Genomic DNA, 15,449 nt, shown 5'->3' on the forward strand with positions numbered 1-15,449 from the left:
TGAATATGTTGAGCTAATGAGTAATATGCAAATAAGGCTTGATTGGTCTGAATACAAAGTGTAACTTTGGGTGCCTCCCTCCCCCCCATTACCTATAAAGATATGGAGATAATTGCAATTACGGTCATTTGCATATTTTAATGAATTTGTCTGATACTTTTAAAATCAGTAATGTGGGGGGTGGGGGGGGAAAGAAAATCAAGAATTTATTATTATTATTTTTCTTTTGGGGGGGGGGGCAAGAACAGTTGGCCTCCATGAGCAATTGTAATTTGGAGGGGGGGGTGTAAGGGGAAGAGGGTGTATCCTTAACCCCCCACCCACACACACACCCACCTCCAAATCCTGACTGCACAAACTTTGAGTGCCTCGCTATGTCTTTCACTTCTACTTTTCCTTCTTGAAATAACAATGGTAACAACAGCCTTTTTGAACATTTGACAAATAACAGCAGCTTACCTGTTTTCCTTTCTTCAGTGTTGTAAACTGGCTTTAATTTTACCCCATCAAAAAGAACTGAGCTAAAAATAACAGAAAAGGAGGGGGGGGGGGGGTTTGAAAGGGGAGGAGAGGTGACGGGTGTCCCTCCTCTCACTTCCACTCTAGGGCAGCTCGGTTAGCCAGCGTAGCGGATCTCTTTGGTGGGACAGGCTGCAGCAGCGGCTCCTCCCTCCTAATTAGCCGGCCTGGCCGATTAGGCCTCATTAAATCCCTGCATGTAGCTTCTGAACCGTCCCCAGTGCACAGACCCAAGATATACAGCACTTGTGTTTAATTGCTTCGCTAATGGTCAGAGCTCAAAGCCTTTAAACTTGCTCCTGAGGGACAGTCAGGCTTTTCTCCACCCGCCATACTTGAAACAAACCTTTCTTCCAAAAGGAGGCTACTTTTTTTGTCGTCCTGTTCTTTTTACATGAAATATATTTTAAATATGCGAGTAATCATGACCTGATGCAAAACAGCTGGCTGGGTGATTTCCACATTACTATTATTTAATAAGTTGCTTTTTTCACCCCCTTGGTTAAGTTTGTTTAAAAAAAGGCCTCCAGTTCAAATCAAGCTCTTCTTTGAAACTGGATGTTTCACTGAGGTGATAATCTTCAACCACAGAATACACTGTACCACATTAGAAAAACATTTTGCCCCCCCCCCCCATTACATACTTTTCCCACCATCAGGGCTTGACATTGACACCTGCCACCTGCCAAATGCAGAGCATGTAGCTCCGTCACTCTTACTAACCACTTTGGCTGGGGACTTTTGGTAGCATTTTCTATGAAAAAAAAAACATTGTAGTTTACAAAACACATCTGAAATAATTAACTCCATTCCAGCTGATACTACATGATACTACAACTCCCATGAGCACATGAAAACAATGCTGAGTGGCTCGTGACTTTGGAAAACCACCGACCACAATGGCTGGTGAGCCAAAAATTTAATATCAAGCCCTGCCCACCATAGTTCTCAACCCACTTCTACCCCTTCTAGATGTTCTCATACACTTATTGTATGCCTTGTGAATCTCAGAACTCTACACTGCTGAAACAGAAAAACACAGGGTATCATAGGACAGTATATGGATCCTCTTGAATATGGATTCTTATATATGCAGATTTTTTGGCATATTCTTTTGGGAGTTTTTTCCCTATGCAATCTCTAAGAAGATTATATTCATAATGAAGACATTTAACAGGAGTGGTCTTGCATTAGTGGGAAATTCATCACCCTTATTTCTTAATAAGTAAGGCTTGTGTAAAAATTGTGTTGATCAAAGACATGAACATTTTAAACAAAAAACATTTTATGGATTCAAGCTTGTTTCCTGTAGAAATACAGAACAGGCTGGCTCATTATACCCCTTTCCCACTGTAGAGCTGGAACCAGGCTGGCTCATTATGCCCCTTTCACACTGTAGAGCTGGAACCAAACATGGAAATTTCTTTTGCATACAGACGTATGATCACATCACAATGTGTACTATTACACCATGCCAGTTATAGGTACTGAAATGTAATTCAAAAAAACTGGAAGCAAAATCCATTCCCATCAGGCTAATGTCTTTTAATTCTGTGTGTGGCATATGAAAGACTTCTAAACTTGTTTTACAATTGAGCAAAAGAGTATTGCGAGAGAGAGTGTGAGATAATGATACATCCAGCTAAATGTCCTCAGGTATAAGAAACAGTAACTGCAGAAGAAGAGAAGCAAGTGTTAAGTGCTTTTGCTTAGCTGGCTGCACTGAAATCAGCAGGAATAGCACATAATGAACTGAACATTTCAGATGGAACAGAGTGAACTAAATAAGCTGAGTTAGCACAAAATGAGGCGGACGGGCGTCTCCATGGCACCGGAGGTGGACCTCCCTGCTCGCAAAGCGTTGTGTGAAGTCAAGTACGAGGGTATTCGGCTACAGGAGACAAAGTTCTGGCAGCACAGGGGTGCCATGTCTGTCTGAGCCTGCCCTTAGAACGACCTCAGCTCTCCCTGTGTGGCTTCCTCCACAGGGGCATTCTGGGATTTGTAGTTCCTTGACATGGTCTCCCAGGGGCATTAGAGCTTTGCTGGACTACATCTTAAGAGGATAATGCCTGTGTCAGTGATCGCATGAGCGCCCATGTGATCAGCAGCGCCGAATAAAAACGCTCTGTGCAGTTTCAGAAAACCTGGTCTGCCGTTTTTCAAGAAAGAGGAAAGCCCTGGCAAACCAGGCCCTTCTCAGCCCCTCACCCTCTGGGTTATGAACATGTGTCTTCCTCATCATCAGTTTGGCCGTCACCGTCAACATCGTCCTCATTGTCATCGTAATCTCTTCATCTGTATGAGATAATTAGATTTATGACTATATACTGTATAGCGATAAGACTTCAGGAGCCATCATGCCCTTGGAGATGGGGGCGGGGCGGCATATGTGTGTGTGTGTGTGTGTGTGTGTGTGTGGGGTGTGGGGTGGGGGGGGAAGGGGGGGGCTTGTCGGGTAGGAGATGATCTTCGGACCCACTACAGCAACCTCAGCAGACCTAAACGAAGAGGGGACAGTGTCAGACACTGCATGTGCATAATAAAGCTCATTAAAATGGCCAGAAACAATGTCCTCACAACACATGAAAGAATTCCCAGGGTCACTTTCCAAAAATGTGCAAGATGTGAGGTGCTTTACTTTACCATTAGCATCCAAAGCATCAATCTGAGTAATGAGATCATTTACCAACACGTATCCATCCTGTTTCCAGCACCCTATCGACTGACAAATGAAACTCGGTGACAGCTCTGCTCGGTCCTGTGATTGGCTGCCTGAGCCCTGGGCCCCTCCCCCTCCCTCACCTTCTGGTCGGGCAGCAGCGCGCTGCTCTGCAGGTGGGGCAGGTGGCTGCTGACCAGGGCCCCGCCCGGCCGGTCGTGCTCGCAGAAGACGGCGCCGTTGACGTAGTGGAAGCGGTCTCCCGGGACCAGCCTGTTCCTGCAGGTGGCGCAGCTGAAGCACTGCAGCGGAGCGGGGACAGGCGAGAGCCAGGTCAGAGCAGGGCTGCGCAACTCCGGTCCTGCAGGGCCCGGTCCGCGTGCGGGTTTTCATTCCAACCAATTACCTTTTAGTTTTAGTCTAGACAGTGCTAGACGTTATGCTGGTTCACTCCTGTGCTGGAACACAATTTAAATCTCTAGGATACACAGTCTGCGGCTGCACCTGGTGCTTACACAAATGTCAGATCAAGAGGTGATTGAGCTAATTAAACAATTAAAAGAAGAAGCTGGCACGAAATCCCGAAACGGACCGGTCCTCGTCGTGCGCCCCTGGGTCAGAGAGAGCTGCAGGCGATACGTGTAAACCCCATGGGAGAAGGGAACGGGAGAAGGTGAACAGCGAGTCGGGTTACGGTGGTGCCGCTTCGCGCGGACTCACCTTGAGGTGGTACACGCTGCCCTGCGCCCGCATCACCATCTCGTTGGCGGGGATGGACTGACCACAGGCGCTGCAGGCACCGCTGTGTCCAAACAGCCTGCGGACAAACAGACCAAAACAAAAACAAATTAGAAAACCACAAAAACCATCAACCTCCTTGCTTTAAAGGGAAAATTCAGCCAATTTCATGAATATAAGCTAGCCTATATATTGTTACTCATCTTTATTGTGGCAGTAATATATGCCACATATGGCCAACACATATCATTTTTATGCTTTAAGTCCAATGTTTTTATTTTTATTTTTTTTACAATTCTGTTATACTTGGCAAAACCAGTCTTCAGATCCTGGTATTGTGTCTGAGCTGATTATGACCGAGAACAGAGAGGAGGCTGTGCTCCTTCTGGACAGGTCTGCCGGCACTGGAAACGGACTCCCAGCAACGTGAGACTCGCACGTTCGCAAGACGAGCGGAGAAAGCATGCTGCAGTGAGTCGTGAGCAGGGGGGAGGTGTGGGGTACGGGGGTACGGGTGCCGCAGGCTCAATCCCACTCAGTCTGAGTAGCCAGTGGGTGGTACCGTTTGAGTAAACGAATCTCTCTGGCATCTGATCATCATTTGCAGAGGTATAGAGTTTCACTGGGCCAGAGGCGAAGGAAGCAGGAACACGCAAGTGTCAATTCACCTGCGCTCTGTTACAGTCTCACTGCAGAGTCCTCTTTTTTATTTTTTAAAGACTATGTTACACTGAGCTTAGAAGATCTTTCCTTTCCCTTGTGGCCCGAATTGACATTCTCTTCCAGGCCAACTCAGATAAGCACTCTTTAGCCTCTCTTCCCCTCTCTATACACCTGGACCTTACTGCAAGCAGTTAAACCACCGCCAGAGATTTTCTTTTTTTTTTTCTGTTAATGGGAAACCTGACTGCTGCTTTTAATCAAAGGAGATTTGGTTACATTTAATTTAGTGTGGCACCAACCGGACCCGTTTGACTGGTTCTCCTTCCCTCCCTCCCATCCTCTCTTCTCATCTCTGCCCTTCCCCCGCCCTCTCGCTCTCCCTCCTTCCCTATCGCTGTCCCAGTTCTGGCTGCACACCGTAATGAATTTTTGATCTTAATCCAAACAGTAATTTAATAAGAGGCGCCAGAGAGGAACTCTGCTCTCCCTAATTAATGTTCTGTCCCCTGCTTTAAGGCTGCTGCCTCTGTGGTGCACCAATAGCTGAGGAGACCTTGTCCTTTTGTGCATTTTTAATATGCTGAAGTTTACACACACACACACACACGTTAGCACTACCACACTCACACACCTGCTCACACACGTTAGCACTATCACACACGCACGCACACACACACAGAACTGCAGCTGCCCACCAGTGCTAATTGCGGTGAGCTGGGGTCATGGTCCGTGACATCCTCAGTCAGTGCCACGGTTGAGTAAGCATGCTCTTATACATTGTCTCGGCCTTCAGGTTCATGTTTAATAAAGAAGAGGCTGCGATGACCTGTTCAGCGACACCAACACAGCGCTGGAGAGCAGTTTAAGCTGATCTCTGACCGCACGTCCTGTTCCTCCTCCCATTTCCAAACCAGGAACGTGCTATACAGGAACTTCTACCAATAAAAAAAACATTTAGCGGATTACAATTATAGTAATATTAACTAACAACTTTCTCAAAGCCTCTCGAGAGAAATATCTCCACATCCCTCCTTGGTGTCAGTCCCACATCCCAAAATTCCCAGCTTCACACAAAAGAGATGATGGAAAGAACAAAGTGTTCAAAGGGAATTGGGGAGGGGGAGTGTTCCTAGCTAACACGGAAAAAGTCATCAAGGGTGATTAATTTCTCCAAACTGCATCGAGCGCTTGTAGCAGAGCTAGCAGTGTCGCAGTTCATAAGGCCACATAAGTTGTGGCTTTGTTCAGTAAATGCACCCAAGAAATAAGGGGCTTTCCCAATGATATTTGCATGTGGCCAGTTACTGAATAATTCTTTGTCTTTGTTTGTTGTTCTTTTGGAACAAAATCCTTGGAACCATAAAAGATAAAAAGACACCTGCTAAGGAAAGATTTAAGCACTTTTCCATAAAATCGAATATTAATCTTACGTGGTTTACTTTTTGGCCCGAACGGCAATGGAAAATGTTTATTCCGTTCCCAGTTTTAATTTCCGTTTCCCGAAGCGGTTGTATTCCCTGGGCCTAGGTGGTCAAAATGTGTCATAAGATAATATGAGCCGAAAACATATTTGGACGATGCCCCGAGTGTTTCAGACCACATCTGTTACAATCACAGCTTTGTTTATTTCTTCGTAATTAGGGCTGAGTAAGCAGACTGCTGGTTCCCAGCTGTGCTCTGTGTGGAGCGACATGAAAGCACCACACCAGAGCACCTGGGTCCGATGCTTCCACTCTTCCACCACGAGACAGCGGCAACATCCCTGCTTACAGACCACAGACAATAGTATAAAAGGACACGTCCACCCACTGCGTCCACCCACTGTGTCCACCCGCTGTGCCCACCCACTGTGCCCCCCCACCTGATGTAGTCGTTCCTGCACAGGATCATGCCTCCCTTGCTGTAGCAGGTGGTGCCAATCTCGCCCAGCTGGGCCTGGCAGCAGGAGCACTTGAGGCAGCGCGTGTGCCAGTACGTTTCCATGGAGAAAAGCAGGAAGCGGTCGGCGATCCTGCCCCCGCACCCTCCGCACGACCTAGGGGGCGCGCCGCCGCCGCCGCCCCCTCCCCCGGCCACCGCCACCGACGCCGGCTCCACCCGGCTGTTCACCATCGCCAGCCTGCCAGGGAGAGAGGGGAGAGACGTCACTATTGGCTGAGGGTTAGAGACTGTACGGAGGGACAGTCTGTGATTGGTTCACTTCACACTGAGGTGGGGGTGGAGAGACATCATTATTGGCTGAGGGACAGGGACTGTAAGGAGGGGACAGTCTGTGATTGGTTCACTTCACACTGAGGTGGGGGTGGCGAGATGTAACCATTGACTGAGGGACAGGGACTCTATGGAGGGAACAGTCTGATTGATTCAGTCTGCTAGTCACCCAGACTCTCACCCTCTCTGTTACACAACACAGAGGACAGAGCCAGACTTAATGGACATAGTAGTACCCCCCCCCCCACACACACACACACACACACACACACACAATATGCAGATCAAAACGCTGTGAGTACCTGAATTACATGGGAACAGAAGCAATCTTCTTCCCTATTTGCTCATCATCCTACCACACCTGGCCCCCAGGTAAGAACCCACTCTCTACTAGTAGCCCACAGACACTGCCAAATGGAACCACATAGGGTAGGCCTATATATATATATATATCTGAAATACTGCGTCTCAGAAACAAAGTTACTTCCATTACTAGCGAGCCATATTTCTGCATCAAGCAGAAGTGAGGGAAAATTTCATTTCCCAGAATGCACCTGTAACACATAACCAATGATCTAAACATGCAATCAATAAATGTGGCAGTATAAGAATGAGCATTTCATTAGTATAAATGAACCCAGCCTCTTTTTCCAGGTCAAAGTCAGGCTCCGGGGGGCTTTCTGCTACTTGGCAGAGTCAGTCAGGCTTCTGGCAAAGCCTGCATTTTATGTTTGAGTAAACAAATACAAAATGGCACTTTCATTACAATAAGAATAACCACCAGGCTGTCTCTGGTTCTCATTTGCAACAATTATTTTCCCCTTTTGGAAATTTAAATTAATTTAGTGCGCCATTGGGGATATTCTCGTTTTAGCATCACGGTAACGAGCTCCAGACTCCAGCTCTCTGACTCAGCTCCGCCTCCTCGCAAGAGAATCTGGAAATTATACGACTCACGATAAAGGCCAACAAAAACAAAAACAGCAACAGAAGCAGCAACGGCAACGTTTGGACACAGTCCGTTTATCATTCAATATGTATTCAAACTACTTCAACTCTTCACATTTTCAAAAAACACTCCAGAAGAGCCCTTGGAATTTAATGCACTAAGTTACTAATCAAAAAATCTGAATCTGAAATCATTTTTCTCTGAATGCTGTTCAAAATGCATTACATTTTTTTTATTTTTATAAGAGTAATCTTCAGATGATTTTACTGAAGTTTAAAGGGTTAAAATATTTCAGACAATTATTTGACCCGGGTCTGGTACAAAGGCAAGCAATGACACAGTGGCCCTGTTCACACGTATCATATACAGCAGACAAATCAGATGTCTGTATGTCAGAGAGGCTTACGTGTTGCCATCTGTTCACACTTGATCTGTTTTATTTTCTAAAAGGCAATCGGGCAGTCCGTCCTTCTTATGTACTGTTGCACTGGGATGAGATCACAGTACAGAGAGAGCCATGGTGAGGATTCAAACCCGCAGCCACACAAGGGACAAGTATACGGAATTAAAGTCGGCTGCCCTAAAGATCGTGCTATAATACACACATAATCTTCCCACACTTACTTTTAGAAATGTGTATATTTGATTTGGTGCATTTTGAGAGTGCATTTCCAGCTGTATAACAGGGTATCCATGCAACTCCCGCATGCCTATTATGGGATGTTCCTCGCCAGTGTAATTTTGTCAACAGAACTGCTGGTGTTTACATTCAGTTCCAATCACAGAATCCAACCCAGACTACCTCCAGATGAAATTCTAACTGGACAAGTCCAGTCCACGTCTGGATTCCACTGTGTAGATGATCATCTAACATGACCCATGTTGTCAGGATTCATCAGCAAATGAGATGCATTCTGCAGATAAAGACCGGAATGAAAGCAGCTAATGACCGCTGCTGGAAGCATCTCTGGAACTGGTGATAATTTCCCTCCATCTGACGGATCACTTTCCTCAGTTTTCCTTCAACGCCTTTCAGCGTCAAACTATTCTTTCCACCTGATGTTCTTTTTGAGGAAAAAAGCAACGGGAGTCAGAAAAGGTCCTCTGACTGACCTTTCTTCAAGACCTGGGTTAAATAATTATGCGTTTACAAATATTCCTACCCTTCGGAAAACCAATAATTTCACGGTCATTCATTTCAACATTCCACCACATAGTCTACTTTCTGGCTAGTAGCATGTTTCGTTAAATTCTCTGCTATCTCTTGGAGAGCTTTTCAAATTTTAACCAGGCGTCCGAAGAATTATAAGTATTTCAGGTATGCATTTGACCTCTGACCCAGGTGAGCTGTGCTCATTAAACAGCCCGTGCCCTGGGACTTCATCCCATGCCATCTCCTCCACTGGCCTGTTTCCCAGAGTAAACATTGCCTTTCGTGGCTGTGGGCCTCAGCCAGGATGCCATTTTGGCACAAATTTGATGATTACGCCGATGTAAGGGGGTCACCCAGATCGCTAAACAAATTTGTGGATAACCGAGTTGGCGTTAGCCCCCGACCCCCATGCATACCCCCACAACCAGCAAGCACAGCAGAGCCTCAGCAAGGTTCAAAGGTCACCAGTGAGCCTTCTCCAAGGAATTACTGATTCAAAGTTACAAAGCAGAGTGTGTCTGCGTTTGTGTGTATACACGTGTCTTTTCTCATCTCATCTGTAGCAGCTGGCAGGACGTGTCAATGCGGTGGAGGGTTAATGACATGTGGAGCTTGGCTAAAAGAGCAGTAGACCAGCTTGCCTCACAACTGTGCTCTGGTAAGGAAAGCCAGCCCTGTGAAGCCCCAGTCCGCCCAACCAGTGACAGAGATCAGTCTATGCTCCTGTACTCCAAAACAGGAAGCTGTATCCCTGACCCTATAAACAAAGTAAAATAAATTATCCCAAGAAAGACAAGACCCACCCTATCAACCACCCCACTGTGCAAGGCCCCTAAATCAAATACCCCTGCTGGCTGTTTTTGCCTCTCCGCTGCCTCTAGGGTTGAATTTCCATCACCACAGTCAATAACCAGTCACCTACATAAAACTACATTGATAGTCAATGGCATGCTCCATACTGCTTTCGCCATAGCCTGGCTATAGCCTCGTGACTATCTAGACTGATTTAATTTCTGTTGCGATTTCAATCCAAAAACTGTACAGCGCAGAAGGCAGCAGGTGCACAAATAACCGGGGGAATCAGAAATGTGTCCCTTTGAAACACTACGGCCAATTACAGGCCACTCCGCTGGGCGGCCGGCCACACTACGGCCAATTACGGGCCACTCCGCTGGGCGGCCAGCCATACTTGCCACTGCCAGAGCCTGGGTTCCATACACTAAGGATTAGTGTTTTTGTAACAGCGGTAGGTGCAGCAGGTCTGGACCCACTCCACACACCAAGAGGTACAATTAGCCTGCTGAGGTAAAGACCAAGGTCTGCAGCTAAGAGATCCCTCAAACTGCAGTCTAATTGCTTTTCCAGGGATGATGTCATATCCTGTAATTGACATTCATGTGCCAACTCACATTTCAGAGCTCTGCTACACTTTTTACATTACTGCAACACTGTTAACATGTCTGTCATCCAGTGGCCCCAAGGCCCTGTTTTCATACACATTGGCACTACAAAAATATGTAACACAAAATATATGTTGTTTCATGCACGTATGCATGCACACACATTGTACTTCCTGTTCTTGTCATTATTAATTTAACAGTGATATAAATTCAAAGAGGTGGGAGGTACTTGCTGTAAAAGTGTGAACCGATTCAGGCTGCAGGGTGGCTCATCTTGTTAAGGCACCATTCAACTGCAAGGACAGGCCCCCACCGCCTCCACTTTCTAGTATCAAATCTCGGCTGTGACCGTCAGTCACGCAAGGCGATGTGCAACTACTAGCCACAGAACCACCAAGGGTTAGGAGGGTTTCAGCATGACAGCATCTCATCGCATAACCTGAGTGGTTGCTCGGGTGAACGAAAGTCCACCAGTGGAGCTTCACATGAAGTCTTCCTCCAACTCATGTCTGCATTCCAAATTGTGGGCAAATGGGGAAAAACACTGTAAAACCATAATATAAAAATGTAAGCCAATTTGGGAGAGCTCGACAGTGTGCGAGTGCTGAGTCTACTGCGCCCTGGGCAATTAACCACCATTCAATTAGTTCCTGGTAAATGGACTGCATTTATATAGCGCTTTTATCCAAAGCGCTTTTATCCAAAGCGCTTTACAATTGATGCCTCTCATTCACCAGAGCAGTTAGGGGTTAGGTGCCTGGCAGAGGAACATCAAATGACTTTATTAAATACAGACAGATGTCACTGTCATAGTGTCACATGTACATTTCAGCGCATACTGCTTGGCTGTTTAATCCACCTATTTAAATGAACAACACATAGTCTCGGACGGCACGGTGGTGCAGCGGCAAGAAGGTCCTGGGTTCGATTCCGGCCTGGGCCTTTCTGTGCGGAGTTTGCCGTGACCGTGTGGGTATCCTCCGGGTACTCCGGTGTCCTCCCACAGGCAAAGGACATGCAGGTAGGCTAATAGGAGACTCTTAATTGCCCATAGGTATGAGTGCGTGAGTGAATGGTGAATGGTGTACGTGGTAGATTGGCAGCCTGTCCAGGGGGTATTCCTGCCTCTTGCCCAATGCAAGATGGGAAAGGCTTCAGCACCCCCTGCGACCCTGTCCAGGATAAGCAGGCAAAGATAATGGATGGTCACGTTGTTTCCACTGAATGTGGGAGAGACTATTTCATCACTTGTGCTAGTAAACAAGTTTTACACATTGGCAGAAATACCACATTTTTATCAAGTTCATCAGAAACCGCACCACTTCCTGCTTAGAGAGGTAGTTCAGAGTATGCCGCGGGGCAGCCAATTTAGAACTTGAGTAAGATTTTCCTACTGCACACAAAAGGAAAAGGCCAATCAGATTCTACCATTACAGCTCCGTTGCAGAGCTGGTGTGATCCATGTGCAGGCCGGGTTGATTCATAACCACTACAGCACACCACTCTGAGCTTCGGAACAATACAAGGTGATGTACTATAAAGGAGCCCTCGGGTAGTGAAGACACTGAGTAAAGTCAGAATCAGTCGATCAATAAGTCTGAGTTAGTCAGTGGGTCACAGCATGAGAAAATCAGAGTCAGAATGTCAGGGAGTGAGTCAGCGAGGGAGGGAGGGAGGGACACAACTGTCTCCTTGGCCGGCTCCTTCCACTAACAGCAGAATAGGATCACTGCTGATTATTAATTAAAGGTGAGCAGAATGTGCCAGAAACAAGGAGTCTTCCTCCCCTCTACACAGGATTTGCACTGTGCGTTCCATTCTGCTCACATGAAGACGGTTAACCTACTCCGCTCCCAGGATTGAAATGGAGGAGACTGAACCTTAACCCTTAACCTTTAGCCTTGCCTTTAATCCAATCACCGCACTCAATCTGTTGCCCTTTCGTCTTGCCCGATTAACAAGCATACCAATTATCTGAGTAATCCACACCCACTAGCAGGCAACTCCATTTCCCCTTAATTGCATTTCACGCTGTAAGAATTATTTTACTTCATGTCCAGTTAGAGGATATGAATAATAATTTTGCAAACCATAACCGCCCGTTACAGCAAAATGTGGATTAGGAACTCCATCTCTCTGTCCGGAACATATTTTTCCTGTTCCTCTTTAAACCAACCGCAGACACACAAACAGGCCCCCACAGAACTGCCTGAGCAAAGCACCACATCTCATTTTTCAGCTCAGTGTCCTGAATGTAAGCTAGCAGCAGCAAAACCATCACACAGATGTCTTACACCAAACAGCTGAAGATAAGCAGGGCTAGACTCTCTTGGTTCTGGACAGGGGAAAGCCCAAAAAATGAATAAATAAATCGGTTGCTTCTGTATGTTATGCTGCTCTGGGCCAAACAGCAGAGTCTAAAGTGACAGGCAAACTGTGCTCACAGCTACCACCAGCCTTCTTGAGGAAACACCAAAAATGATATTTTTTATAACTATTTAATGCTATGACTAAAGGGTCTACCTGTTTGGTTGTCTTACTAGGAGTCACCATTTAAAAATTATCATGTAGACACAATTCTATCAGTGTAGGCTGCTAGACAAAACAGATATCTGATCTAGATAGCCTTTAAAATTTTCAGGTCACAACCTTTATCAATAAGCCCAGTCAAAACTGAAACAAAGTACTAGTCTCTACAAAAACATAATGCAAAGATTTAAGATCAGGCTGCATTGTCAGTTAAACGGATACTTCCCTATAAATGCATACCAAAAAATACCTAACATGGATGGTTAAGCAAGTTACGCAATAGTTCCCTAGACACCGTGAAATACATGAACATACACACGTGATTTCACATTGTTCTTCATTAGCCTAAAACAAACCGAAATCCAGAGTTTGTATTTTGGCTAGTGTGATATGGTCCTTAATAAGCAGTTAAGCAAAGTATTACCCAATTAGCGTTGACTATTTTTGTTAATCTGCTTTTCTTTTTCTTCTCAGGAGAAAAAGCACACAGTTTCTATGTTCAACATATTCTCTGTTCTTGTGGAAAAGCCTGCAAGCTTTAAGGTTAGGTTATCCTATCCTGGAAGTTTTAGCTGTCTGGTCTCGCTACTTTCTTTGTGTAATGCATTCAGATGATCTCAGCCAACATAGGCTAATAGACAGGGAATTGGGTTGTAATCACAGCATTAAACCCACTTTGGACCGCATGACATAATCCAAAGAACAACGATCCTCATCACGTTGTCTAAAACCTTTCTTTGCCCAGGCCCCGTGTCTATGATTTGGCTACTTCACAAAACATGTGATCTAAATCACGGCAATCGACTTCGCTCCGCTTCCCCTTAAACTAACAAATAGCTCATTACACCCAGCGGAAAGGAAGTCGTTCGTAATTAAAACGAATTAGTATGACTGAACCATTAACAAACGCTATAAATAGGACCACTGCCACAAGGAGAAATGGCCAGACCCGTTGGCACCACGGCAGATTAGCAATATATCCTTCTATTTTAATAATGCGCTCGGGGGCCATAACTATAGGCACTGCCATTTCATTAAATCAGGTCTCGTTTTTTAATTAGCACTCAAGCGCACAACAGCCACTCGCCAGTAACGAGATAGCTCTGTGGTAAAATAGAATAAACTAGCTCAACAAGCATGTGATACATGAGTGGATTATACATCCCTTTCGCAAGTCCACAACCTGGTTAGCAGGCTACATCCACCGTGAGTTCGTCACGGCGCAAAGTTACGCTGTTGTGCATTAGTTTAAGTTCACTGACATCCACGTGCCAGACACACAGCTCCTTGCTCATTTTCAACTTACTCCGGACAAATAATATACCGAAATCTACAACTGTGATTGACAAGCGTGGTAGTAACAGACTTAAGACTAAAAAAGGCTACTGAACAGGTGAAATAGCTCACCTTGCCGCTGAAAGAGGCTGATTTAAGTCACGATGAATTTAGCTTTGAAATCGGTCCACGAAAGTCCAAGAGTTCCAGCCCAGTGTTAAAATGTTCCAAACTGCAACTTGCAAATGAAGATGCGTAGAAGTAGGCTAGATCTTCTTATTCTGTGGAAAAGTGGAAACTTTACGGTATTTCCGAAGGCGGATTGTAGATCTCGGAGCATAACTACATACGTGACTATTTCTCATTCATTCTTATGATCGCGAATGACGACGTTACGGGCGCGAACGATGACAGTGAATGCGATATCGCGTAAGAAACGTGAAGCGGACACAAAAATGATCACTGGATTCATATGACGGTATCGGCTATGCTGGTGGATCACTACGTATGTTACAGATACACCTGTGATTTTGTTTTTACTATCAGCTGATGGCGCACAGATGTCCACCGGGTGGAGAAGTACACCCACAGCCAAACTCTTGAATACGGTTTCTCTTCTCTTGGAGAGCGGAGCTTTAAACAAGTCCTTCGTGACGTGAAAGGGGTGCAGCCCCCACAGCCACTGAACTGTGAGGGGGCGTGGCATCTGACAGGATGATCGATGTCTCTTTGAAGAACTCTTGTATCCCTATAGTGCCAGCATCAAATAAGGCCGTGAACAGATAACTCCCTTAAGTCATATAACTCCCTTAAATCAGATAACTCCATTAAGTCGAAGACGTTCCACTCCGTTGTTTTTTTTTATTAGCTTTTAACTAACTTATTTTTAGAACCGCAGCTGCAAAGTAGGCTACCTTCATGGGGTAAGGTTTCCGTAATAAAGACGTCTGCTCAATTAGGTTGGCAGAATGCTTTGTCACGCTTGACAGGTGGAGACCGCGATTTCAAAACCATTCATCATTTTTTACAATAATGTTGCCGTAACGCCAGATGCAAGTCAAATCAAAATGCTTGCATTTTGCATAAAAGACGATGTGGGTAATAGGCTAATAGCAGTTTTGGCAATTCATAGCTCTGTAATTCGTAAACAACTTTTTCGCCTAGCTTGATATTACATTTACATTGACCATTTACCTTTAGACCAACATTTAGCCTACCCAAGTAACAAAACAAGGCCAGCTTCACGCGAAAGGGCAATGCTCACGGAGGGGCAAGTGCAACCCGGGTGTCCTGATCCATCAGCAGAGCCAGGGACCTCAATTCTGTGCCATTTGAACAACTGAACCAAAC

General features: G+C 45.6%; 1 protein-coding gene across 3 annotated transcripts; it reads right to left on the reverse strand.

Moving 5' to 3' along the window:
* Positions 1-2,049: 2,049 nt before the first annotated feature.
* lmo4a (LIM domain only 4a) lies at positions 2,050-14,699 on the reverse strand. Of its 3 annotated transcripts, none has more exons than XM_064308154.1 (5): positions 14,232-14,699; positions 6,444-6,701; positions 3,902-3,998; positions 3,325-3,483; positions 2,050-3,020 (listed from the first exon to the last, which is right to left on the reverse strand). In XM_064308154.1, the coding sequence occupies exons 2-5, from the start codon at positions 6,692-6,694 to the stop codon at positions 3,012-3,014; spliced, it is 516 nt and encodes a 171-aa protein (XP_064164224.1). In that variant the 5' UTR covers positions 6,695-6,701; positions 14,232-14,699; the 3' UTR covers positions 2,050-3,011. The 3 variants fall into 3 exon arrangements, with proteins under 3 accessions (XP_064164224.1, XP_064164223.1, XP_064164225.1); XM_064308153.1 differs by lacking the exon at positions 14,232-14,699 and adding an exon at positions 13,500-13,605; XM_064308155.1 differs by lacking the exon at positions 14,232-14,699 and adding an exon at positions 13,249-13,398.
* Between the last annotated feature and the right edge of the window lie 750 nt (positions 14,700-15,449).

This window comes from Anguilla rostrata, chromosome 14 (assembly GCF_018555375.3).
Source record: "Anguilla rostrata isolate EN2019 chromosome 14, ASM1855537v3, whole genome shotgun sequence".
In the NCBI taxonomy this organism is placed as follows: Eukaryota; Metazoa; Chordata; class Actinopteri; order Anguilliformes; family Anguillidae; genus Anguilla; species Anguilla rostrata.

Excerpts from the sequence above, each read along its gene's own strand:
- lmo4a (XM_064308153.1), bottom strand. The coding sequence starts at position 13,540 with ATGAGGATCGTTGTTCTTTGGATTATGTCATGCGGTCCAAA. Across the intron at positions 6,702-13,499 it reads ATTATGTCATGCGGTCCAAA|GCTGGCGATGGTGAACAGCC; the intron begins GTGGGTTTAATG and ends TCTCCCTGGCAG. Across the intron at positions 3,999-6,443 it reads TGCAGGAACGACTACATCAG|GCTGTTTGGACACAGCGGTG; the intron begins GTGGGGGGGCAC and ends GTTTGTCCGCAG.